The sequence below is a fragment of the Eretmochelys imbricata genome, chromosome 19, assembly GCF_965152235.1.
Source record: "Eretmochelys imbricata isolate rEreImb1 chromosome 19, rEreImb1.hap1, whole genome shotgun sequence".
Classification (NCBI taxonomy): domain Eukaryota; kingdom Metazoa; phylum Chordata; order Testudines; family Cheloniidae; genus Eretmochelys; species Eretmochelys imbricata.
The window spans coordinates 12,329,545-12,355,828 of record NC_135590.1 but is presented as its reverse complement, the minus strand read 5'-3'; the positions used below and the strand labels follow the sequence as shown (position 1 = coordinate 12,355,828).

The 26,284-nt window shown below is 45.4% G+C and overlaps 1 protein-coding gene across 1 annotated transcript; it reads left to right on the top strand.

Moving 5' to 3' along the window:
- The first annotated feature begins 671 nt into the window (after positions 1 to 671).
- On the top strand, positions 672 to 19,172 carry TRNAU1AP (tRNA selenocysteine 1 associated protein 1). Its single transcript, XM_077837919.1, has 9 exons — positions 672 to 827; positions 3,487 to 3,584; positions 4,714 to 4,813; positions 5,946 to 5,998; positions 8,816 to 8,947; positions 11,020 to 11,139; positions 13,209 to 13,371; positions 13,921 to 13,954; positions 18,673 to 19,172. Exons 1-9 carry the CDS (start codon positions 801 to 803, stop codon positions 18,807 to 18,809), a joined length of 864 nt encoding a protein of 287 aa, XP_077694045.1. The 5' UTR covers positions 672 to 800; the 3' UTR covers positions 18,810 to 19,172.
- Positions 19,173 to 26,284: the final 7,112 nt, after the last annotated feature.

The window sequence follows — 26,284 nt, the reverse complement described above, 5'->3', positions numbered from 1 at the left end:
ACCTCCCAAGCTACCCCCACCCCAGCTCCTCCTGTCCCTGCCCCACCTCATCCTACCTACCCCCCAGCTCCTCCTGCCCCACCCCCCAAGCTACCCCTCACCCAGCTTCTCTCCCTGCCCCCACCCCATCCTATCCACACCACCAGCTCCTCCTGCCCCACCTCCCAAGCTACCCCAACTCCTCCTGTCCCTGCCCCATCCTACCTACCCCCCCAGCTCCTCCTGCCCCACCTCCCAAGCTACCCCAACTCCTCCTGTCCCTGCCCCATCCTACCTACCCCCCCAGCTCCTCCTGCCCCACCTCCCAAGCTAGCCCAGCTCCTCCTGTCCACGCCCCCACCCCATCCTACCCCCCCAGCTCCTCCTGCCCCACCTCCCAAGCTAGCCCAGCTCCTCCTGTCCACGCCCCCACCCCATCCTACCCCCCCAGCTCCTCCTGCCCCACCTCCCAAGCTAGCCCAGCTCCTCCTGTCCACGCCCCCACCCCATCCTACCCCCCCAGCTCCTCCTGCCCCACCTCCCAAGCTACCCCCATCTGCCCCGGCCCTCGGGCCGGATTCCCGCGCGCTGCCGTTGCTCCTCCCGCCGGCAGGGCCCGCTGTGGGCGGCTCGGGGCCCTGGCTGGCGGCGGCTCCGCTCTCTGCCCGGCCGGGCCCCGCAGGAGGAGGCGGCGGGGAAGCGCGGCGGCCGGAGCGGGCTCCGGAGACACCGTGAGGCGGCGCCGGCGGAAGCGGCGGCGGGGCCGAGCGGGCAGCCGGAGCCGCGGCCCCCCGAGCCCGCCCGGGGCCTGCGGGAGCAGCATGGCCGCCAGCCTGTGGATGGGGGACGTGAGTGCGGGGCGGCCGGGCTGCGGCGCGGGGCCGCTGGGGGCGGGGCTCGGGCAGGGCCGGGGGTGGGGCCGGGGGCCCGACGCCGCGAGCCGGGGAGGGGTGCGGCCCCCACGCGCGGCCCGGGCACCCGCCCCACGGCCACGCGCACCCTGCCCATCACCCACACGCTGCCCTGCGGCCACCCCACGTCCGCCCCACACGTGCCCCCCGCACCCTGCCAGTTCCCAGACAGCGCCGGCCTGCCCTGCCCCGGCACCCTGCCCCATTGCCCCACAGACACAGCCCCCCACCTCCAAATCTCCTCAGAAACCGCGCCAGCCCTGCCCCACAGACACAGCCCCCCACCTCCAAATCCCCCCAGAAACCGCGCCAGCCCTGCCCCACTGACACAGCCCCCCACTTCCAAATCCCCTCAGAAACCGCGCCAGCCCTGCCCCATTGCCCCACAGACACAGCCCCCCACCTCCAAATCCTCTCAGAAACCGCGCCAGCCCTATCCCACAGACACAGCCCCCCACCTCCAAATCCCCCCAGAAACCGCGCCAGCCCTGCCCCACTGACACAGACCCCCAGACACCGCGCCAGCCCTGCCCTATTGCCCCACAGACACAGCCCCCCACCTCCAAATCCCCTCAGAAACCACGCCAGCCCTGCCCTATTGCCCCACAGACACAGCCCCCTACCTTTATATCCCCCCAGACACCGCGCCAGCCCTGCCCCATTGCCCCACAGACACAGCCCCCCACCTCCAAATCCCCCCAGAAACCGCGCCAGCCCTGCCCCACTGACACAGCCCCCCAGACACCGCGCCAGCCCTGCCCTATTGCCCCACAGACACAGCCCCCCACCTCCATATCCCCCCAGACACCGCGCCAGCCCTGCCCCACTGCCCCCCAGACACAGCCCCCCACCTCCATATCCCCCCAGACACTGTGTCAGCCCTGCCCCACAGACACAGCCCCCCACCTCCATATCGCCCCAGACACCGCGCCAGCCCTGCCCCATTGCCCCCCAGACACAGCCCCCCACCTCCATATCCCCCCAGACACTGTGCCAGCCCTGCACCACAGACACAGCCCCCCACCTCCATATCCCCCCAGACACTGTGCCAGCCCTGCACCACAGACACAGCCCCCCACCTCCATATCCCCCCAGACACCGCGCCAGCCCTGCCCCACTGACACAGCCCCCCAGACACCGTGCCAGCCCTGCCCCATTGCCCCACAGACACAGCCCCCCACCTCCGTATCCCCCCAGACACTGTGCCAGCCCTGCCCCACAGACACAGCCCCCCACCTCCATATCCCCCCAGACACTGTGCCAGCCCTGCACCACAGACACAGCCCCCCACCTCCATATCCCCCCAGACACCGCGCCAGCCCTGCCCCACTGACACAGCCCCCCAGACACCGCGCCAGCCCTGCCCCATTGCCCCACAGACACAGCCCCCCACCTCCATATCCCCCCAGACACTGTGCCAGCCCTGCCCCACAGACACAGCCCCCCACCTCCATATCCCCTCAGACACCGCGCCAGCCCTGCCCCATTGCCCCACAGACACAGCCCCCCACCTCCATATCCCCCCAGACACTGTGCCAGCCCTGCCCCACAGACACAGCCCCCCACCTCCAAATCCCCCCAGAAACCACGCCAGCCCTGCCCCGTTGCCCCACAGACACAGCCCTTCCTGCAGACACAGCGCCAGCCCTGCTCTGCAGACACAGCGCCACCCCCCACCTCCATTTCCCCCACAGACACAGGGCCAGGCTTGCCCATTACACCCTCATGCTGCCACCCCATATCTCCCCACATGCTGCCCTGCCAGCCCTGTATCCCTGCACACACGCAGTGCCACACCACATCCACCCCACACATACAGCGCTACTCCTACCCTTCTAGTTCACAGACAGTGCCAGCCTCACCTCCCCTCCCCTGCATGCAGCACCCTGCCCCATTGAGACAGCACCTGTTCCATTGCCCCACAGACACTGGGCCACCCCCTACCTTATATCCCCCACAGACACAGTGCAGTGGCACCCCTACCCTCATCTCGCAGTCCCTATATCCTCCACATACATTGCAACTTCTATATTTCCCACCCCCACAGATACAGTGCCACCCCTGCTCTCCCCTATATGTGCCCCATACCCCATTATCCCTACAGATAGTGTCACCCCTACCTTCCACACCAGTGCAGTGCCACCCCCACCCCATTACCCCCCCCCCACCGATAGTGCTGCCTTCTACCCCATTACATCTACAGATAGTGTCACTTCTTACTCTCCTCGGATATGCTGTCATCCCTCTAACCCCCCATACAGTGCCTCATCCTATGCGAGATTTATTCCTAAATACCTCTTCCCTGTGGTTGTTCCTTCTCCGAAAGGCCTCTGTCTCCCTAAATGCTTCATCCCTCAGTTCCGCAATGGTTCTGTTTTGCAGACCATCTTGTTGGGACTGGCTCTGTACACCCTTGCTGGTTTATGGGTGTGGGGTTTTGGCCCATGCTGTTGGTGATGCTGGCCCTTCTAAACAGGTCTTACTGCTTTTTTTAAGTGTATAGGCAAAGTGCTTGTCCAGGAGGTTTAACTGGTATGGGTGACCCTGTGTGTTATCCCCCCAACTCCCCAATCTAACTTCAACCTTCTCGTTATAGCTGGAGCCATACATGGATGAGAACTTCGTTTCAAGAGCCTTTGCCACCATGGGAGAACTTGTTCTAAGTGTAAAAATCATCCGAAATAGATTGACAGGGTAATCGTTTATGTTTACTATCGGTTCATTTTAATAATATATTCTTGCATTTAGATTATCCCTTTCCAAACCACAGGCCTCATTGTGGCCTTGTCTGTGCTAGAATTGTTCTCCTTTACATTTCCCACCATTGCTACCAACAATACAGCTACGCTGGTAAGAACAGTGGAAGAGGGTGCTGCCAGTATTTGAACAGGGTTAGGCATCAATCCTATATTGTGTTTGCATGGACTTCTGTGCCCAAATAGAGCATCACTAAAGATAGTGGGTGCCAGGCAGGCACTGCAATCCACCCCACCAGCACACTACACAGTAAAGGATGAAGGCCTAATGTGATATGGTAGTTACAGTGCTAGTGACCAGTCTACACTAGTGCTAGCGAAGGTGGGAAACATAAAGAAAATACTTATAGTTTAGCCAGAGTCTTGCTTGGCTCTTTTGATCTCCCTTACAAAGATTAGAATGAGACTAGTGGATGCAGATTAAAATAAAGTCTCAGCCTTACATAGCTTTGCTTGCAAACATTTAAAACTGTTAGACTCTAGTAGGGAAGTTGGTATTTGTTTTTTTATTTGTTTATTTAGGAAGTTTTAGCAAGTTCACAAATCCTTGCCATGTCAATATCAGAAACAAAACAATCATTACAATGGTTAGCTTTTGTTTAAAGAGACGTTATACAGGAATATAGTCATCAGATCTTTCTGTTTAACAGGGTGTTGCCATATTACAAAGTGAGCATCAGAAATTTGTATTTTATTAAATGAAAAAGTATAAACGTGGGGAGAAAAATAATTACCTTTGATTTTTGAGGGATTTGTACTAAATTTATTATTTCTCCCTTCCCCCTCCACCTTGTTGGCTCTGTAACTGGAGAATACAGCTGACATGGCCTTGTGCGCTGTCACTTCATTGGAGATCATTTGCTGCTTAGTCGCTCCTCTATGCAAGCTGAGTTAACATTTTGAAAATGTTCTAATTTCAAAATGGTGATTATAGGAAATTCCTCCCCCTCTCTGCATCCTTCAGAGAATCATAAATATTGCTCTTTTCCCCAGATGGAGTCTAAACTTTGTAATCTTAAAACTCTCTCTCTCTCTCTCTCTCTCTCTCTCCGCCCTCCTGTCTTCAGAATTCCAGCAGGCTACTGCTTTGTAGAATTTGCAGATCTGGCTACTGCAGAGAAGTGTTTACACAAAATCAATGGAAAACCACTTCCTGGTGCCACACCAGTAAGTAAACCAAATTAATTAGTAGAGGAGCAGGAATAGGGAGGGATGGAGAAAAGGGATCCCACAATAATTAGGAATTGAGATTATCAAAATAATCAGCAAATTGGGAGTTCTTCTTTAGGAGCTGATGGGTATGCAATTACTAACATTCTTATTGGAAACTCTCTGGAAGGATTTCATTAATTTTTAAGACATATGCCTATTTCAGTTTGAATGGATGGATAAAACTTGGGTAGCAGCAGATAGTTGCATTTGTGAATTTTTGATCCTTTGCAGTGTGGTCAAAGCATGACAAAAAACAGGCAACAGGAAGGAAAAAGCAGGCTACCCTTTGAAACCTGTTACCAGCACAATATTAGCAGATTATTTTGCACAGATTATAATATCTATGTGGGTTGAAATGGAGCTGAGCTTTCACAGAGTTTTGAGTAACTTTGGTTTGCCAAGAGAAGCATGAAGTTCAAGCCTCACATCATTCTTGAGCCTTAGCAACAAAAGTTACTCAAGTCTAGCTACACAGGAAATGAACATCAAAACTACACAAGCAATCTAAAATACAGAGTAAAGTATCAGTAAAGTATCTAGAAATGTTATGATTGAAGATTTGGTTTCCAGTGTGTCAGATTCTGTTTGGTTAACATTCCTGTAAATTACACTTCTCTAAATTTGTATTCTATATTTTAATTAAAAATACCAAAATGTGGAAGGTCTCATTTAATGGTGATTGTTGGTACTTTTGTTTTCTTTTCTCTCTGGAGATGTGAAAATGAAAGACCCTGGTGTGTCTCCCAGTCTTCTGCTAACCTTTTAGAATACTTTTGTAGTAAAGGCAGCCAAAATCTCTTGGGGTGGGCAGGCAAGACATCCTGACCAGGGGGTAGATCCTCAACTGGTATAAATTGTAATAGCTTCATTGAAGTCAATTTACACTGGCTAAGGACTTGTCCTCTAATGCTTTAGCCTACAGACCTGCCAGTGTTAAGCATTTAACACTTGCCATTATTAAGAAAATGGTTTAAAATTAGTGTTTTCTAAAATCACTTTTATTTTTTCTAATTATGATTATAAAAATGTTCTAAAGTGAACCCACATGGTTTTACATATTATCAGTTTCTATTTATCCTTGTTTCAGTCAAAGCGATTTAAACTGAACTACGCAACATATGGAAAGCAGCCTGATAACAGGTAAGCGTTTAGTATTCAAACATTGTCCTTGTTTGTTTGTGAGCTCCCTTGCAAAAGAGTATTCAGAGAGTGCAAATCCATACATTCAGTATTGCTGGACCAGATCAGCTCCTAGCAATATAGAGTAGGGGAATTTTAACTAGAAGCATAAAATTTAAATCTTAATTGCCATTTGAGGTGGGCAGTGCCAGGCAACAAACCAATAATTAAGAAACGAGACTGCTTTAAAGTGTAATTAAACACAGTGGAGAGGTTTATGATACAGTGCATTGCCTTAGCAACTTCCATGCACCTCAAAGTGCTTCACATAATAAAAATATGTTTGTATTGTTTATATAATGTCATAAATATGCCTGGCACTTGGCAAAATAAAGACAGAATGCCTGCCCAGAAGAATTCACATAACTGAAGTTGAGAACAACACGAGGAGGGATTGAGGTACATATGTACAAGGTTGACAACAATATGGTTGCTTAGGTGAGTGATATTTGCATCTTAGGGATTACATTTTTATTTTTAGACTCATTCATAAGCCTCTTTGAAGAAGTGCATTTTGAGGAGGGACTCAGAGGTGAGGGTCAAAGCTGACAGATGGGGTCAGAAAGGGGGTTCCAGCCATACACAGTACAGACCTGTTTACGCGTGGATGTCGGGAGTCAAGCCGTCATGACCGCGTGTTAGTGGAACACAGGTTAAGAGGGCCATGCTGAAAAAAAGTGTCTGTCAATTCACTTAGAAAAAAAGCCATTATTTTCTGCTCTTTCTGGCTCGCATTTTTTTTTTCTTTCTTATGAAGTCTGTCATTCGCCACAGACGAATAATTTTGATATTTTCCACATTTTGCTCCTCCATAAATCTTACAACAGTTTCTACAGGACTAAGGGCTTCTGTGGGCAAAATTTTGACCTTTTCAACGACATCCTCGTCGTCATTGTCATTTAGGCCTGCGTTATTAGAATTCTCGCCATCACTTTTGCGGTCTGATGTAGCCTTGCAGCCCGTTAATATTTCTTCCTCAGACAGAAATTCTGAAGTCGGGCAATCTTCATCCATCTCCAGCCACTCGGTAATGATTTCTGGCAACGTACCCAAACTAAAATCTTTTATCATCGATACCTGCGCTATGCCATGACGCTTTTTTAAACGACTTATAAACCCCTTGCTGGCTTGGAATGATTCATCCCCCGTTAAATTTCCAAATTTTGTCGCTTGGGCTTGAAGAATTGGCCCACTTAGCAGCATTCCTTTCAGCCTTTCTGAGCAAACCACAAGCGCATGGCTTTGCCTATTGTGGGTTTTGCTGAATAGTGCACATGTTTTCGCTTAAGTCCCGTGGCAGAATCAATATTTTGTACAAAGCCGTTCAGTTTAGATTCATTTTTTAGCCATCCTCGGAGAGTAGATTCAGCAATCTCAATAGCTTTTGAAACTTTGGCCTGGGTTTCTCCGCTATTTACTCGATCTATTGCAGCTAGCTTTTCTTCTACAGTGTAGGAACACTGATGCTTACTCTCTGCCATTATATTAGGCCTACGGTTAAAATTTTCTAATGTAGTATATCTATTACTATATAACTACAGTATTATATATCTCTCTAGCGTGACAATGACTAAGCGTGCGTGATACGCCTTTACCAGTATCGGTAAAGACGTACAACACGTTTCCATGCCGCACTTCCTGTTGATTTCTATGTTAGTGAGCAGATCTGTAGCACTACACAGCAAGTTCGTGTACCGCGTGTTAACGAGTCTCAATGTGTTAAACTGGGAGGCATGGCGCTACCTTGCTTTAAGCGGGTCTGTACTGTAACAACAATTGTGTGATTAATTCTTGCAGTCGCCCAATGCGGTAGGTATTAGCCTTATGTTACAGATGGCTAGCCTGAATCACAGAGAGATTAAGTGACTTGCTCAAGGGCATGCTATAAGTCTGTGGCAGTCAGAAGAAGAACTTGCTCTCTTCACTCTGTCCTACGTTTTAAGCACTTGTAGGCTTTCTAACTTATAAAGAATTTTTAAATTGTACTTATTCCAAACCTGACATCCATCCATGTGGGAGGATGGGAAGGAATGAAAGGTGTCTTTTAACTCCAGGAAATTATGCTGTTCCATATTGTTTAAGAATTCCAAGAGTCAAAGCATGGCCCCAGTCCTGCAAGCACAGTTATATGTACTTAACTTTAAGCACAAGTAGTCTTACTGAATTCAGTTGCACTACACGTGTGCTTAAACGTTTGCAGCATCAGCACCTATAATTGATAGGTCACAATTAAAGGTCAGTAAATTGGAAACTAGCAAATCTACAAATGAGCTATTACCCACAAGTGGGTAATGATGGTTTGAAAATCTAAAGCAGTACATGTGCTGAATGTTATTTTGAAGGAATTAAACCACAAATTTGTTTTTTAAAAATGGTTTTACAGTACCGAATGTGAAGAGAAATTAAACCTATTTTCACTGAATTTTCTTTTTATTTCTTTGGGGGTATAAATGTTCTCTTGCTGTGTTGGAAACACAAACACAGTGCCATGAACTAGTGTATGCGGAAAAGGTGAAACGGAGGAGCCACCTGGTTTTGCTGCTCCAACTGAACAGGAAAATACAAACAGCATAAGCAGGGGAAACTTTTTTAATGTTTATTATCTAAATTACCAGTAGAGTAGGTAAAGGCTTTTAAAAATTATATTGGTATCTCCATAGTCCCTTTAACTCATGCCACTTAATAATCAGAAGTTTTGGATAGTTTTCTGCTCTTGTTCATATCACACTATTTGTTTTATTGCTATTCATAAAATGTACTCTTTATTGACTCCTTTAGTCCAGAATACTCACTCTTTGTGGGAGATCTTACCCCCGATGTGGACGATGGCATGTTATATGAGTTTTTTGTTAAAGTTTATCCGTCATGTAGAGGTGGCAAAGTTGTTTTGGACCAGACTGGAGTTTCCAAGTAAGTTTACCTTATGCCTTCCTCTCTCTTGCTTCATGTATTGTGAGATCTTTTGAATAAAATAGGCCATCTCTAAACTCATAGACTTTGCCTCTTTCCAAAGGCAGTGAGGGAAAAGGAGTAGCTGTATTAGTTTTGCTTAGGACTTAACCAACCAGATCACAAGACTGAATTTTCTATATTAAATATTCAGTATGTCTGTTTTCTGCTATTCACAATACCATACTTTTGCTACTCTGTATTAGATCTGTGTGTATTTTTATTAAAAATGTTTTATTGCCTGTTAGGAGGTTTTCAAAAGCACTAAGTGATTTATGAACACCAGTCCCCTTTGACTTTCAATGCGAATTTGACTCTTGAATAGTTTTGGATGTTTTAGATGCTATAGGAGCCAGATACCAAACAAAACTGTGATTCACTGTCTAAATATGCTGTAGCTTAACCCTCATTTTCAGATTCTGGAAATGACCCAACCTAAACCAGAAATCTGAAGTCTGCCCTCTTGATATGATTAAATAGGCATCCTAAATGCACCATTTTCTTTTCTGTTGTATCTTCTCAATAAAAGGGTTCTTTGCTCAGCACTCAAATTTAAAAATAGAACATGTCATCGAGGCAAGTGAGTGTCCTGGTTTTATGTCTGGGGAAGAGTGCTCTGGTCAGATTCTTTTAAGCTGTAAAACCTCCCCACCTTCTTCAACAAGAGCCTGAACAACACCCAGAATTGCAGTGGTTTTATATTAAAGATGTCATTTTTTTAAAAAACCTGATTTAGTCGATCAGTTCAACTTTGTGTGTGGACACTTACATCGATTTTAAACGTGACTTACACTGGTTTAGTTTGCCCCTGTACCACTGCGGGAGCAAACTAAACCGATACCTGTTGAAAACGGATTATAACTGTGTCTGCTGAGGCATTTGCTCTGGCTTAATTAACTAGTCCAGGCTTTCTTTCCCTTCCAACATCCACTCTCCACCTGGATAGACTCTCTTTTCCTCTCACTCCTAAGTTCTTGATCTTTCTGCCACGTCCATTGAGGCAGCCCAGCCCACCCCAGCAAGCTGGCACTACTCAGTTGTGTGCTGCTGAATTACCTCTGACTCACGACAGCCTCTAGATCCCACTCTAAAGCTAGGAAAATGTTCTAAATGTTTTCTGCTGTTGTCAATTCTGGTTCAGCTCTACTGGTCTTAGTGACATTGGAAGCCCTTGTGTTGAAGGGCAGCTGGCTGTGTGCCACTGTTGTTCAAGTGAGGCTGCCCAGAGCAGATATAATTAATATATCCAGTGTTGCTAATGCTGGCAGAGCAGCGCAGGTGTTAGCAACAACAAGAAACTTTGTAGAAAAGTTCCCGAGTGTAGATGGACTTGGACTAGGAAGTCTGTCTTAATTCACCCTGTAGAAAAGCAAACTCTTTGCATCACATTGGGGCCAGTTTGAGACACAAATGATGCCCGTGGCTGCTTATTAGCTCTGCACTGTCTGAGAGGCTATACAGGCTGGCTTTGATTCCCCGTTTCCAATACTACTGCCATATGGGGAAGAAACTTCTGGTCTGATTCTTTCTTCTCCCTCTTCCCTTCATCTCCACAGCTGGAGGTCACACAGATCAAAAGCCTGGTCCTTCTTCACAATGTCTATACAGGTGCCTAAGAACTGTGAGCGGTGCCTACCTTTCATCTTCTCCCTTGCACCACACCCCCATCCAAGCTTTTAGCTCCAACACATTTCATGCAGTTCCACAAAGGTCCCCAAAAATCCACTTCCGCTGGTACAAGATGTGTATTATTCTGATGCCTTTGAAAATACGGCAATTGTTAGGACATGAAATACTTCAAACACTGCAAATAATAGAAAGTCACTGGAATAGGGAATCATTTAATCCCTGCTAAAAAAACCATGGACAGACTTTCACTTTTGTGTTGACATTTCACTAGCAAAGTGTTCTCCCAAGTCCATGTTTTATTAGCTATAGTGTATTCCTAAACCCATATGGGTTTGTCTGAAACATCTGAAAATGGAATGCCTTTTGCTTTAGTGTGATACAAACCATTCCATGTCTTTCTGCAGAGGTTATGGGTTTGTGAAATTCACGGACGAGCTAGAACAGAAAAGAGCCCTGACAGAGTGCCAAGGGGCTGTGGGATTGGGCTCTAAACCCGTACGCTTGAGTGTGGCCATACCAAAAGCGTAAGTATGGGAATAGATGCGTGTTTTGTAATAATTCTCTTTCCTGTTCTCAGTTCATATTCATATTTAGTAGCTGATGACGGAGCAAAATCTCTGTAGTTTAAATTGCATAAGACTTTCTGATTTTGTAAATACTTAGTTTAAAATCTGTTCTTAAAATCAAATGTAAAGATCAATTTCAGTTAAAATGAATTATGTGAATGTTGAAACTGGAGTTACTGTACTGAAGTTCATTAAACATTGATTTGGACTGTTTGACTTTTTTATTGCTATGTCTTATAGTGGTGAAAATCATATACAATAAAGAGAACTGAGCTTTTCATACCTGTTTGATTTTTGCTGCATATCTACACATAGGAAGACACTGTCAGAAAGTTTAGGCCTAAAATTTATAGTCTGCATTTCAGAAGAATATGTCTTAAACTTAATATGAATAGAGAGAGCTGGTATTTTTACTCTTTGAATTCAAAAAGTGTGTGGTTTATATTTAAACATTCCCCTACAGATCTATCAAGCCAAAATTTATGATTTTTTATTTAGGCACCCATCCAGTGCTTTCAGTGCCTATCCCACACAATAAAATCATAAAACAAGCAAGGGAATGCCTTTAAGTATATCACATAGCCGCATTATACTAACGTATGAGAATCCCCCACTCCAAAAATGACATTCACCAGAAACATTGAAAATAAAAGTTAATCTGATTTAAAATGACCAGCCGAATTTCTTTGTCCAGCCTGAGTGAAGTGCAAAAATTAAACCAAGACTAAACATTACATTTTTAAAACTCTGGTTTAATCATGTACTTCAGTAAGAAATTCAGATTTTTTCTTTTTTAAATACAATTTTTTGACCTAGCAATGTCCCTTTACATTCAAATAGGAAATAGTCTAACCGTGCTCATTTGACTTCTAGGTAACCAAAGTGTGGTCTCTTTGGTAATCCCATAGCAATGTTCAGTAGGTATTAAACTCTTTGAGGTAGGGACCATCTTTGTTCTGTGTTTGTACAGCGCTTAGCACAATGGGATCCTGGTTCATGATTAAGGCTCCTAGGCATTATGGTAATACAGATAATTGAAAAATTGACTGGGGGGGGCAATTATTTATGTCCCCAAAACTCTTGGGTGGGACCAGGGAACGGGGTTGTCCTATAGTGTTAAGATTTTGTTTGCTCTTTACTCTATTGCTCTTTAATTTCTTAATTAAGGGTATTCTAATATGTGAAATAATGTTTTCATTTTTAAGGGATATTTGTCCTCTCTCCTTTCTGCCCCCTCATTTATTTCAAACCATATTAATCAGAAGCCCAGACCCTGAAAGCATTCCCATTGTATGGCAAGCAATGAGAATTTGGCATGTTCACAGACCATTTGAAAACTAACATTTTTCATTTCTATGGTCCTTTTCAATCCAAAGTACTTCATAAACGGTATCCATATCACAGCACGGAACTGCACCCACCTCTGAGAGGAAGGGGGCAACCGTTCATCACACAACCTGCTACACACTAGTAGTGAGGGGAAGTTTTGTCACAGACCGGGGTATACTACTGTTCTTTTGCAAAGCTCTCAGGGGTCTTCAGCACCCACATACAGAAAAAGGAGCCCCTGTTTTTAAAACCCAAAACCACCCCCTAGCCTCCTGCAGTATGCTACACAGTAGTCAGTGTGTCTCTACTTTGTCAGATGGATGAAGGGATGAATCCTCCCTGCAGGGATTTGAATCCTGGGTTCCAGTGACTAGTATTCCAGACCTGATGCTCACAATTCGCAGCTGTTCCCTCTCCTACTCTCTAAAATTGTGCTACGTTAATCCAGTAGTAAGAAAGCAAAGTGTTCTAATAATTAAAATAATAGTGGGGGCAGGAGTGGGGATGGAAAACCAACCAGTCCCTCCTACAAATGTATGAGGATGGAAAAACAAACAAAACAAAGCATCACCAACAAAAGGTACACCTGAGGTTCACAGTATTGGAAGATGATGTAGATCAAATCATGTCACTCATCTGTTTTTTTCCCTGAAATAGTCTTCATTGTTTGTAACGTCTTTCTTTTTATTTTTTTTAAGTAACCGTGTGAAGACGGTGGAGTACAATCAGATGTACAACTATAATTATAACCAGTATTACCAACAATATCAGAACTACTATGCCCAGTGGGGATATGACCAGAACACAGGCAGTTATAGCTACAGCTATCCACAGTATGGATACACACAGAGCACCATGCAGGTAGGGACATGGCACTAATTGTTTATATTTTAATAATCTCTCATCACAAAAGATCCCAAAGCATTTTACAAACAGGAGAAGGACACCTGTTTTCCTGGGTCCTTGATCTTCCTGCCACATAAGGAAGCAGAGCCATGTAGCAAACAGCTGACTGGTATTGTGGCCTGCTGCTTTACCTTTATGCTGTATAAAGGGACACTTAAAGCCCCAGTTGTGGCTGGGGGAAGGATATCCCTGGTATAGGCACTGTGGATGACAGCCATAAGTCTACCTTTCAAGGATCCCACACAAGCCCTGGTGTATGGGGTGTGCCGGGGCAAGGCCTCAGCGTGCCGTACTGCAACGATTCCAGGAAGGGCTGCATCTTTTAGACCTACACAGAATCTCAGAGCCTACTAGGGCTGGACCCCAGGGCTTGGGTACTAAGGATTCCGCCTTAATCAGCCCCTGTGTGAACGTCCCAGTGTGTGGCAGCAGTAATAAGCAGGTGATGTTTTCAGACGCAGTTACATATTTGTTGCCCTGAAGATATTTTTGTTGCCCTTGCAGACATATGAAGAAGTTGGTGAGGATGCATTGGAAGGTATGTGTCTTTTTTTAAAATCTACGTTGCAACTGGCTGTTTTCATTATATTGATACAGCGTTTTCATGGATTGGCATTTAACATCTGTATTTTTGAATAAATTTGAGGTTCATGAAAGTTTCAGATCCGTAGTGTGGGCAGGTACTGTGCAGACTTCCCTATGAAGTCCCTTACTCTGCACCCTTATTCCAATCTTACTATTCCAGTCTTGAGCCTTGTCAGGGCACAGACTAATTGTCTTTGCTAGCATTGAGAGGATTGTATGGACTAGTGCTTATACCCTTCCACCCTTGAAAATATGAACTTAAATCCTGTGCAAATCACAAGTTGTTGTCCTTCCTTTAATAAATCTTCTCTGTTATAAAACCATCCCAGTTGTGTATTCTGTTTGTTCCCGTTATCACTGTCCTTTTATATTTAATCAGGAAGCAGCAACAATTTTTGTGCGGTGTTCACGCTAATAGGCATGAGCTGAGTATGCAACGTGTAGGGTGTCTCTCTCTCTCTTAAATTGCTACATAAAAAAAAAAAAAGTCAAACAGCCAGAGTCTTTACAAGGGTCTATATAAGTATGACATCACTTAATTGGAAAGCCCTCTTTGTTTCTAAAAATATTTCATAATATAATTCCTCTCCTCTGATATTGATACAGCAAAGCACCAATTAGAGTACCTCTTTTGTGGGGGGTTTTCTTGCTGACTAAACTTGCCCTGTATTTAGATGCTGAATTTTATATAAAACCCAAAAATATCTTATCTAATAATATTTTTAAATATTCCTCACATGATCTGTTCATGTCTGATCTGATTGTAATAATGCTGCATTTTAATCTAATTTTTACACTTCTATGGTCTGTTTTTTCTTTTTTTGCATTTCAATGGACAAGTCAGTTTCACTTCATACTCTGACTCATGCGCTTGCCTGGTGCTTGTGCTAACCTGATAATATAATCTTTGGGTTGCAAATGTGACAGGGGAATATTAAATCCAAACAAAAATGTTTTGTGTTTTTCGGTTGGGTTTTTAGAATGGAAATATTTCTGGGATTTTTTAATTTGTTTTTTGCAAATTTGTTTTAACAATCCAAGTACAAGCCTAACTCAACCTCCCAGGTCCCTTTTAAAGTTTGTATTTTTTGTAGTAATAGAATGTCAGCACATTATGCTTTGCTACTCAGTTTCAAAGTGCTTTACAAACATTTTCTCCAAATGTAAAATACAGACCCTATTCATACCTACCTCACAGGGGTGTTGTGACACTTGCTCAATTCATGATGAATTTAATGAAATAAATACTACTGGGAATTGTGTGATTTTAGGAGACTTTAATTTCCCAGATATCGATTGGAGGACAAGTACTACTAATAATCATAGGGCCCAGATATTCCTGGATGTGATAACTGACAGATTTCTTTACCAAATAGTCACGAACCAACAAGAAGTGATGCCATTTTAGCTTTATTTTTGGTAAGCAGCGAAGACCTCATAGAAGAACAGGTAGACGACAACGTTGGTTTGAGTGATCATGAATAGGGCTCTGTGTTTGTCATGGAGGTCACGGATTCTGTGACTTCCTGAGACCTCTGTGACTTCTGCAGTGGCCAGTGTGGCTGACCCCAGAGCCGACCGAGCAGCTGGCCCTGGGGACAGCCACACTGGCCCCTGCTGGAGCGGCTCTGCAGCCAGCTGTACTAGGCAGTGCTGGAGCAGCCCTGGCCCCAGGGCCAGCCACACCTGCTGCTGCTCTGGCGGCTCTAGGCAGCTGGCCCTGGGGACAGCCTGAGCAGCGGCTGATGCAGCTGGTCCCAGGGACTGGCTGAGCAGCAGTCCCGAGGCTGCCGGAGCAGCCGCTGGCCCCCTGGGGCTCCCCCTCCAGCAGTGGCCTGAGCGGCTGTGGGCCCCCAAGACTTCCCCCCACCCCCCTGGTGCCATGGGCTCCCATCCCCCTGCAACGTCCCTTGCCCCCCCAAGATTCAATCAGCAGTATTTATGGTATAAGTCATGGACAGGTCACGGGCTGTGTTTTTTTGTTTCTTGCCCATGACTTGTCCATGACTTTTTTACTAAAAATACCCATGATTAAATTGTAGCCTTAATCATGAAACAATTCAATTTAATCTAAATGCAAGGATAAACAAATATAAGTCTGCAACTAGGGTTCTTGATTTCAAAAGGGCAACTTTAAAAAAATTAAAGGAATGAATTAGGGAAGTGGACTGGACTGAAGAACGCCAAGAATCTGAATGTGGAAGAGGCTTAGAATTACTTTAAGTCAAAGTTGCAGAAACTATCTAGAGCCTGCATCCCAAGCAAGGGGAAAAATTTGTAGGGAGGGGTTGCTGACTAAACTGAATGAACAAGCATCTCAAGCAGGTTATTAAGAGAAAGCAGAAAGTCTACAAGGAATGGAAGAAGGGGCGGATCAGCAAGGAAAGCTACCTCTTGGAGGTCAGAAAGTGTAGAGGAAAAAGTGAGAACTGCCAAAAGCCAATCAGAGCTGGACCTTGCAAAGGAAATTAAAACCAATAGTAAAACGTTCTTTAGTCATATAAATAAAAAAGAAAACAAAGAGAGAAATGGGACTGCTGAACACTGCAAATGGGGCAGAGGTTAAAGATATGGCCCAACACCTAAATGAGTACTTTGGCTCAGTTTTTAATAAGATTAAATGAGGAACTTGGGAACAGTGGCAGGGTGACTAATGGGAATGAGGATATGGAAGTAGAAATTACCACATCTGAGGTGGAAGCCAAATTCAAACAGCTTAATGGGACGAAATTGGGGGGCCTGGATAATCTGCATCCAAGAACCATAAAACGAACTGGCACATTAAATTGCAAGCCCAATAGCAAGGATTTTTAATTACTCTAAACTCGGGGATGATGCCCTGTGACTGAAGAATTGCAAATATGGTATAAAGAAAAGGAGTACTTGTGGCACCTTAGAGACTAACCAATTTATTTGAGCATGAGCTTTCGAAAGCTCATGCTCAAATAAATTGGTTAGTCTCTAAGGTGCCACAAGTACTCCTTTTCTTTTTGCAAATACAGACTAACACAGCTGTTACTCTGAAACCTGTCAAATATGGTATCTATATTTAAGAAGGGATGGGGGAAAGGGATCCAGAAAACTACAGGCCAATTAGTTTGACTGCAGTTTTATGCAAGGTCTTAGAACAAATTTTGGAAGAGAGAGTAGTTAAGGACTAGAGGTATGTGGTAATTGGGATAAAATACCACATGGTTTTACAAAAGGTAGATTGCACCAGACCAGCCTGATCCCTTTCTTTGAGAAGATAACTGATTTTCTAGACAAAGGAAATGCAGTAGATCTATTCTGTCTGGATTTCAGTAAAGAGTTTGATACAGTTCCACCTGGTAAATTATTAGTTAAATTGGAGAAGATGGGGATTAATCCAAGAATCAAAAGGTGGGTAAGGAACTGGTTAAAGGGGAGACTACAGTGTGTCATGCTGAAAGGTGAATTGTCAGACTGGAGGGAGGTTACTAGTGGAGTTCCTCAGAGGCAGAGAAAGATTTAGGTATATTAGCTGATCACAGGGTGACTATGAGCCGCTAATGTGATGCAGCCATGAAAAAGGCTAATGCAATCCTAGGATGCATCAGGTGAGATATTTCCAGTAGAGACAGGGAAGTGTTATTACCAGTATACAAAGCCCCTGTGAGACCTCTTCTGGAATGCTGTGTGCAATTCTGGTCTCCCATGAATTCAAACTGGAACGTGTGCCGAGAAGTGCTACTTGACTGATCAGAGGAATGGAGAACCTACCTTACAAGAGGAGACTTGAGGATTTGGCTTGTTCAGCCTAACAAAACAAAGGCTGAGGGGAGATATGGTTGCTCTCTCTAAATACATCAGCGAGATAAACAGCAGGGAGGGAGAAGGATGATTCAAGTTTAAGGGCCAGTGTTGGCACAAGAACAAATGGATATAAACTGGCCATCAACAAGTTTAGGCTTGACATTAGACTAAAGCTTCTAACCATCAGAAAAGTGAAGTTCTGGAACAGCCTTCAAAGGAGAGTAGTAGGGGACAAAAACTGACTTGTTTCAAGACTTGTTTATGGAGGGGATGGTATAATGAGGTTGCCTGCAATGGCATATGGCCCATCCACAACAGCTATTAGCAAATACCTCCAATGGCCGGAGACGGGACACTAGATGGGAGGATTCTGAGTTACTACAGAGAATTCTTTCCCAGGTTTCTGGCTGGTGGGTCTCACACACATGCTCAGGGTCTAATTGATCATCATATTTGGGGTCAGGAAGGAACTTTCCCAAGGTCAGATTGGCAGAGACCCTGGGCGGTTTTTGCCTTCAGCAGCAACATGGGGTATGGGTCACTTTCTGGTTTGCACTAGAGTAAATGGTGGATTCTCTGTAATTTTGTCTTTAAATCAAGATTTGAGGACTTCGGTAACTCAGCCAGAAGTTATGGGTCTATTACAGGAGTGAGTGGGTGGGTGAGGTTCTGTGGTCTACGATGTGAAGGAGGTCAGACCAAATGATCATGACTGTTTCTTCTGTCCTTAAAGTCTCTGACTGTGAAGCACTTTCAGATGCTCAGGTCGAAAGTTCTCTTGCAAGTGCCAGGAATGTATTGTGAGCCTCTGCATTTGTTTCAATACAATTCATGTTAGTTATTTGTAATCACAATTTGTATGTGACCCATTGATGCCTTGTTTCTTTCCTCTTTTAGATCCAATGCCTCAGATGGATGTGACTGAAGCAAACAAACAGTTTATGGAACAGAGTGAAGAACTCTATGATGCCTTGATGGACTGTCACTGGCAGCCTTTGGACACTGTCTCTTCAGAGATTCCAGCCATGTTATAGCCTCATTGCTGAGGCTCTGTCTCTACACGACAAGCCAGCAGGCACCAGACTCCTACGCTGCACCTGGAACCTGCAGTAGTGAAGGGATGGCCACTCTTCCACCCAGGTCTCTGACTCAAAGTACAGGGGGACTGTGGCATTTCCTGTACACAATGAGTATCGGAGGAGGAGCGTGGTAGCTTTTATTCATGGTGAAAATTAGAACTGCAACAGTTTTATTCCTTTGGTCTTGAAATGAACTCTTAATACTTCTTGGGGAATTGTAATTTATAAACTTTAAACAAGATGGCACAGGGGAAAGACTCTTCTCCAATGTACAATAAAAAAAAAAAATTGGTCTTTTAAGTAAAATTATCCTTTGCATTTTGGTTCCTGCTCTTCTCTCTGTTTTGCTACCCATTGAATTGTCTTATACTCACACAAAACTACTTTCAGTAAATATGTTCTTTAAAAAATCACCATCAATCACCACTCAAACGTCTCAACACCTCAACATTGAATGGGTAAGGTGGCTGTAGATCGCAGGGAAAAATATGCAGACAAAGGCTTTTGCTATGCTTTATCTATACACCAATATAGAGCTACCAGGCTTCTAGCATGGTGATCTTGAGCAATCTGAACAGGGAGGGTTTTTTGGGAGGTGGAGAGGATGAGTAGTAGTATTAAACTATCATAGGCTAATGCTCTCTAGCTAGCCATTAGCACAGTTTTGCTTGCCTAAGTCTTGATGTATCTGTGAAGAATTTCTCCCCAACTGGTCAGAGAAACAACTTACAATGTTGCTAACAGCAATCTCATTTAGACGTAGTTCCATCTACTACAGTCCTATTGATGTGGACAGGCCTTGATGGTCCATTAAGATTCTAGGCTTTACTTTTCCTGTCCTGTCTGAGTGAATGTTGTAAAAGTAAAATTTAAAGTCGTGAATGAGAAATGGGTCAGAGCAATGTAATTAAATATATTGTGCAACTTCCAAGGTGCCACTCGCATGAAAGACCGTTTTCTACTGGCTGTTGTATATGCTGGATGGGGTAGCAATGTACTTAAGATAATACTGTGTTGCATTAGGTGTAACAGGGAAAAGAAGACACTTATGTACAGACTAGTATATTAGAAGCCCTTTTCAGGCTTTGCTGCCATAAAGTCCTTTGGGAAATAGGAGCAGACAAACTACCTGTAATAAACATCTACCAAGAAAGCTTTTGGTAACTAAAATTGCTACTAAGAAGCATTTAATTGCCCCTCAGTCCATGTAGGTGCAGAAATTTGCAGCAAAAGCTATGTACTTCAACGAACCTGTTGTTATGACAAGGCTCTTTCCATAATTAGAATACAGATCAGTCTGTTTTTTATCAAGTGCAATGGAAATAGTAAACATGATGTGATGTTTCATGGGGCAACTGTGACTTATGTATTCAGTGTCATTTTAAATGAGTGACAGTAAGGGAAATATAGAATCTTTACATTCTTTGCATGTGTATATATATAGATAGGTCTCCCACCACCATCTTTACTTGCCCAGTTGAGTGTTGACATTGTTTTGAGCTATGATTGTATTAGGCTTAAGGATCTGAGCGTTCTGTGAGGATACCTTTTGTGATTAGTACAGTTGGACAGGTGGGAGGAAGCTGAGTGCATTATTCTGCTGATGTCACTGACCAGCAATGTTACATGGCAAGACTATCTCCCTTAATTTCTGAGGTTTCGCTTCAGTAGAATGGAATTTTAGCAGTGACATAAAGAGGCCTGTTGCTTAATGTTTTTGATGGATGCATTACCTAGGGAGGTGGTTGAATCTCCTTCCTTTGAGGTTTTTAAGGTCAGGCTTGACAAAGCCCTGGCAGCGATGCTTTAGTTGGGGATTGGTCCTGCTTTGAGCAGGGGGTTGGACTAGATGACCTCCTGAGGTCCCTTCCAACCCTAATATTCTATGATTCGAGTGTTCATATAACAATTTTGCAGGAATAATGTTCTGAATACCTTGTTCTCTCCTGCCCTACCATGAAGAAAAAAAAATGTTCCAGGACTATGATTTCATAGTTTAGCCCTCCTGATTTAATCTGTTTGCTACAGCTGACCTGAGGCTGCGCCTGAAATGTACCCATTTTATTAACATCAATACATGCGACAGTTGTAAGGCTGATCAGTGCTGCTATCCTGTCTAATATTTCCTAATGGATGGCTAAACCAGACCTAATATCTTGTCCTCCTAGTGTACCCTGTCAGCTGTCACAAGGGTGGGAGGCTTGCAGGAGAATGGAGAATAAAGGAAAATGACATGGGAACCCCTTTAAAAACCCTTTCTCTAAAGAAGGAAGGGCAGGCAGGTGCAGTGTAGTATCTTTCACTCACTGCAATCATTTTTAACTGACCATGCCCTTATCAAATCCACAGCACTCCTATAGCTGACATGGTTGAAAAGAAGCTAAGAATGACTCATTTTTCTTTACTGTCCCTGTCCAGTTTGTTCCATTGGCCAGCTGCACAGTTACCTGAGATGTCTAGTGATGGGAGGGGACAGCTATCTAAATGCAGAGCAATTTTGGGAACTTGTATGGAAGCCTGAAAATGTTTTGGAGGAAGTGGTGGGTACATAAACCAGCAAGGATTCCTCGAGAAACCTGTTAATTGATTTGAATAGAGCTTGATATAGCAGCTATAACTAGAAGAGGAACTGCTGTGAGCCTAGGGGCTGTGCTGAGGTTATTTACTGGTAGGGAACTCTCTGAAATGAGGCTAGAGAAGGGAGTGTGATGGCAATCCCTCCCTTTGCTTCCCTCTTCCAGTGTAAGTGGCTGATCATCACCCTAATGGAGAGGAAGGAGAGGCAATCCCCCACGGCAACATTTGGTTGGGTGTGTGGGTGTCCCTGGGCAGTGGTTCTCAACCAGGGGCACGCAAAGTTCTTCTAGGGAATTTGTCAACTTACCTAGATATTTGCCTAGGTTTACAACTGGCTGTGTAAAAAGCACTAGCGAAGTCAGTACAAACTAAAATTTCATACAATGACTTGTTTATACTGCTCTATATACTATATCAGTGTTTCTCAACCAGGGATTTGCCACCCTGAAAGGGGTCATGGGACGGGTTTAGAGGGGTTACAAGTGCAGGGTTGGTGTTAGGGGGTGGAAAGCAGGACAACTGCCTGAGGCCCCGCGCAGCTAAGCTACATGCTTCAGCTCTGGGCGGTGGGGCTCAGGCTTCAGCTTCAGGCTCAGGCAGCAGGGCAGAAATCAGACTCCTGAGAAAGGGGTACAATAGTCTGGAAAGGTTGAGAGCCACGGTACCTGGGCACTGGACGAAGGGACAGATTCACTGCTGCGGGCAAGGGGGAAGGGCAGAGAGAAAAAAGTTGATTCTCCGCCACGTCTTCACGGAGTGGGAGGGGGTGTCCCAGGTCTCGGCAAGGGAGTAGTGAGCAGAGGCAGGTTCCCCGCCATAGCCTCAAGGGGGAGCTGGAAAAGTGGGCAATCCTTGCACCCTGCCTTTCGGGGTGGGAGAGGACAATCTTGAACCCCAGACGGACGTTTTTTGGAAGTGGAGGGGGGCAGTGGCGGTAGTCTCAGGGCAATCTTCCCCAGCATTTTTTGTGTGGGCAGAGATGTTGGATTATACACCCCAGCCTTCTGAAGAGTCATTAGCCCTTCATCTGCAGCATCTTTTCTCTTCGTCCTCATTCATTTTCTCTTCTGTCTTCTCCAGCTTCCAGCCTTTTCTTTAGCAATCTGTCACTGTGTCTGGAGCACACCGGCGGGGGGGGGGGGGGGGGGCCTTTAATGCAGTGTTGAGAAACTTCCAGTGGCCTGGTGTCAATTGGTCAGTTGGAACCCAAGTTAAATGTAGTCTTAATAACAGGGACAATTTTTTCAGACATCTACAGAAAAAGCCCAGGTTCATTAGCATTTGGTGGAGCCCGACACACCAGACTGCCTGCATGAGTAAACTAAATTCTATTTTTCGTTCATCTCACTCAAAGCAAGAAATCAATGGCAGCTCATGTTAAAACACACTGCATTCTGTAGTTTATACATTGCCCTGTAAAACCAACCAGGGTGCTCTTTTTTTCTCTTTTCCGCCTGCCCACAAAGCATTACATTATTCAGAAGTGATAAGATGCTTCTGTGGGAAAGGTGCAAATGGCTTTGTTTTATCTAAGAACATTCTGCATGGTACACTCTCTCTGTTTGCAGGACAAGCTCATAGTCCTTGTCTCATAGACAGTGGCTCATACTATACCCAAGATTAAATCAATTGCAGCTTTCACAGCTAATATATTTAATCTTTATTTCACCAGTGTTAACATGTTATGTCTCTTCCCCAGCACCCCATACCCACATGGAGAAGTTGCAGGCATTAGAAGTATGCAGCTGAGGCCTCGTTTACCAGCTGGGAAGCTGGTGGGATTGCAGGCTATTCTAGCATACCACTTGATTTCTTGACTGTAGGATGTTATTAACAATATCAGTGTAGACTCTTACCCCTATCAGGAGGTCTAATCCAATAACCACAGTGACCTTCAATTCAGACATAACGTAAATGGCACAATTTGTGAGTGATTTCTTTTCCCCGCTTTGGAACTCCAAATACCTATGCTCTTTAGGCTCTGACGTGACCAGGCCCTGCAAGCAATCTCTCTGTTTTGGACAACATGGAACATGTGGTCTTTCTTCCCCTTTAACATTTTGAAGACAAATTCCGTTCACCAACTTTTCAGACAGATTTCAAGTTATGAGTGTCAGTTCAGACCCTGTATCCAGGGAAACAGCAACAGTCAAGGCATCCTGGGGGAAGGAGAGGTAGAATGCTTTTGGGGTGGAATTCAGTCCCTGTGAATTTTCTGGGGGGAAGGCTTCTCCCCAAAGTTGGGAAAAACCTCACTTGTGCTTTTGGAAGAGGGGTATGTATGGAAAATGGAATCCTCCTGCTGCTTTTGTGGGGGGGGGGGGAATGGGGATACACCCACCTTTGCTGCTGCTTTTGGGAGAGTAGGGAGAACGTACACCTTACATGCTTTTGAGGACAGCATGAGACATGTTTCCCCCGCATTCTCCACACTTTTGAAGGAGGAATGGAGAACACATTTTCCCCTCTCCCACGCATTTAGATGACTAGGAAACATGCCTCCCTCCATGCTCTCAGAAGGGCGTGGACAGAAAAAACACAATGCCCCCGCAACACATGCTTTCAGGTGGATGGGGAACATGCCACCAACATTTGGTTTTGGGGATAGCATGCAGGAATATAGCCCCTGCACTGTGTTTCCTTAAGCTTTATTTTTTTTGGGGGGGAGGGGAGAAGAGGGAGGGTACATCCCTGTCTCATGTGGGCGGATGAGTGGAACACACCCCTCCCCCATACACGCACACTTTGGAGGAGAGGGCGGTGGGGTACTACATCACCTCCAGACTTTTTGAAGGGTGAAGAACCCCAGGGTAAAACCCGAATGAGGCAGGGATCCTGTGGAAGAAATAGCAGGTGATGGTATCTTTAAAGTCTGTATCCTATTGTATATGCACAAGGGGGGTATGAATTAGAATCATAGAATATCAGGGTTGAAAGGGACCTCAGGAGGTCATCTAGTCCAACCCCCTGCTCAAAGCAGGACCAATCCCCAACTAAATCATCCTAGCCAGGGCTTTGTCAAGTCTGACCTTAAAAACTTTTAAGGAAGGAGATTCCACCACCTCCCTAGGTAACGCATTCCAGTGTTTCACCACCCTCCTGGTGAAAAAGTTTTACCTAATATCCAACCTAAACCTCCCCCACTGCAACTTGAGACCACTACTCCTCATTCTGTCATCCGCTACCACTGAGAACAGTCTAGATCCATCCTCTTTGGAACCCCTTTTCAGGTAGTTGAAAGCAGCTATCAAATCCCCCCTCATTCTTCTCTTCTGCAGACTAAACAATCCCAGTTCCCTCAGCCTCTCCTCATAAGTCATGTGTTCCAGTCCCCTAATCATTTTTGTTGTCCTCCGCTGGACTCTTTCCAATTTTTTCACATCCTTCTTGTAGTGTGGGGCCCAAAACTGGACACAGTACTCCAGATGAGGCCTCACCAATGCCGAATAGAGCGGAACGATCACGTCCCTCGATCTGCTGGCAATGCCCCTGCTTATACATCCCAAAATGCCATTGGCCTTCTTGGCAACAAGGGCACACTGTTGACTCATATCCAGCTTCTCGTCCACTGTAACCCCTAGGTCCTTTTCTGCAGAAATGCTGCCAAGCCATTCAGTCCCTAGTCTGTAGCGGTATATGGGATTCTTCCACCCTAAGTGCAGGACTCTGCACTTGTCCTTGTTGAACCTCATCAGATTTCTTTTGGCCCAATCCTCTAATTTGTCTAGGGCCCTCTGTATCCTATCCCTGCCCTCCAGCGTATCTACCTCTCCTCCCAGTTTAGTGTCATCTGCAAACTTGCTGAGGGTGCAATCCACACCATCCTCCAGATCATTTATGAAGATATTGAACAAAACCAGCCCCAGGACCAAGCCTTGGGGCACTCCACTTGATACTGGCTGCCAACTAGACATGGAGCTATTGATCACTACCCGTTAATCCCGAGAATCTAGCCAGCTTTCTATCCACCTTATCGTCCATTCATCCAGCCCATACTTCTTTAACTTACTGGCAAGAATACTGTGGGAGACCGTGTCAAAAGCTTTGCTAAAGTCAAGGAACAACATGTCCACTGCTTTCCCCTCATCCACAGAGCCAGTTATCTCCATAGAAGGCGATTAGATTAGTCAGGCATGACTTGCCCTTGGTGAATCCATGCTGACTGTTCCTGATCACTTTCCTCTCCTCTAAGTGCTTCAGAATTGACTCCTTGAGGACCTGCTCCATGATTTTTCCAGGGACTGAGGTGAGGCTGACTGGCCTGTAGTTCCCAGGATCCTCCTTCTTCCCTTTTTTAAAGATGGGCGCTACATTAGCCTTTTTCCAGTCTTCCGGGACTTCCCCCGATCACCACGAGTTTTCAAAGATAATGGCCAATGGCTCTGCAATCACATCCGCCAACTCCTTTAGCACTCTCGGATGCAACTCGTCCGGCCCCATGGACTTGTGCACGTCCAGCTTTTCTAAATAGACCTGAACCACTTCTTTCTCCACAGAGGGCTGGTCACCTCCTCCCCATGCTGTGCTGCCCAGTGCAGCAGTCTGGGAGCTGACCTCGTTCGTGAAGACAGAGGCAAGGAAAGCATTGAGTACATTCGCTTTCAGATGGCACAGACAAGACAGCCTCAACTCCGGAGCTTCCTAACTTTTCAGCCCCTGGCTTTGCAACCTCAGTGTGCCTATGCTAGTTACAGGCTGAAGGCAGGTCGCCAGCAGGCTGCCTGGATACAGGGGGCAAGCGAGTTGAACTACAGCTCCCAGAAGGCTTTGCAGGACGGCCTCGCGGAGGAGCCAATCAGAGCATCGCCGCTGGCAGGGCTGACTCTTAAAAGCCACGTCCCGGAGGCGCTTCC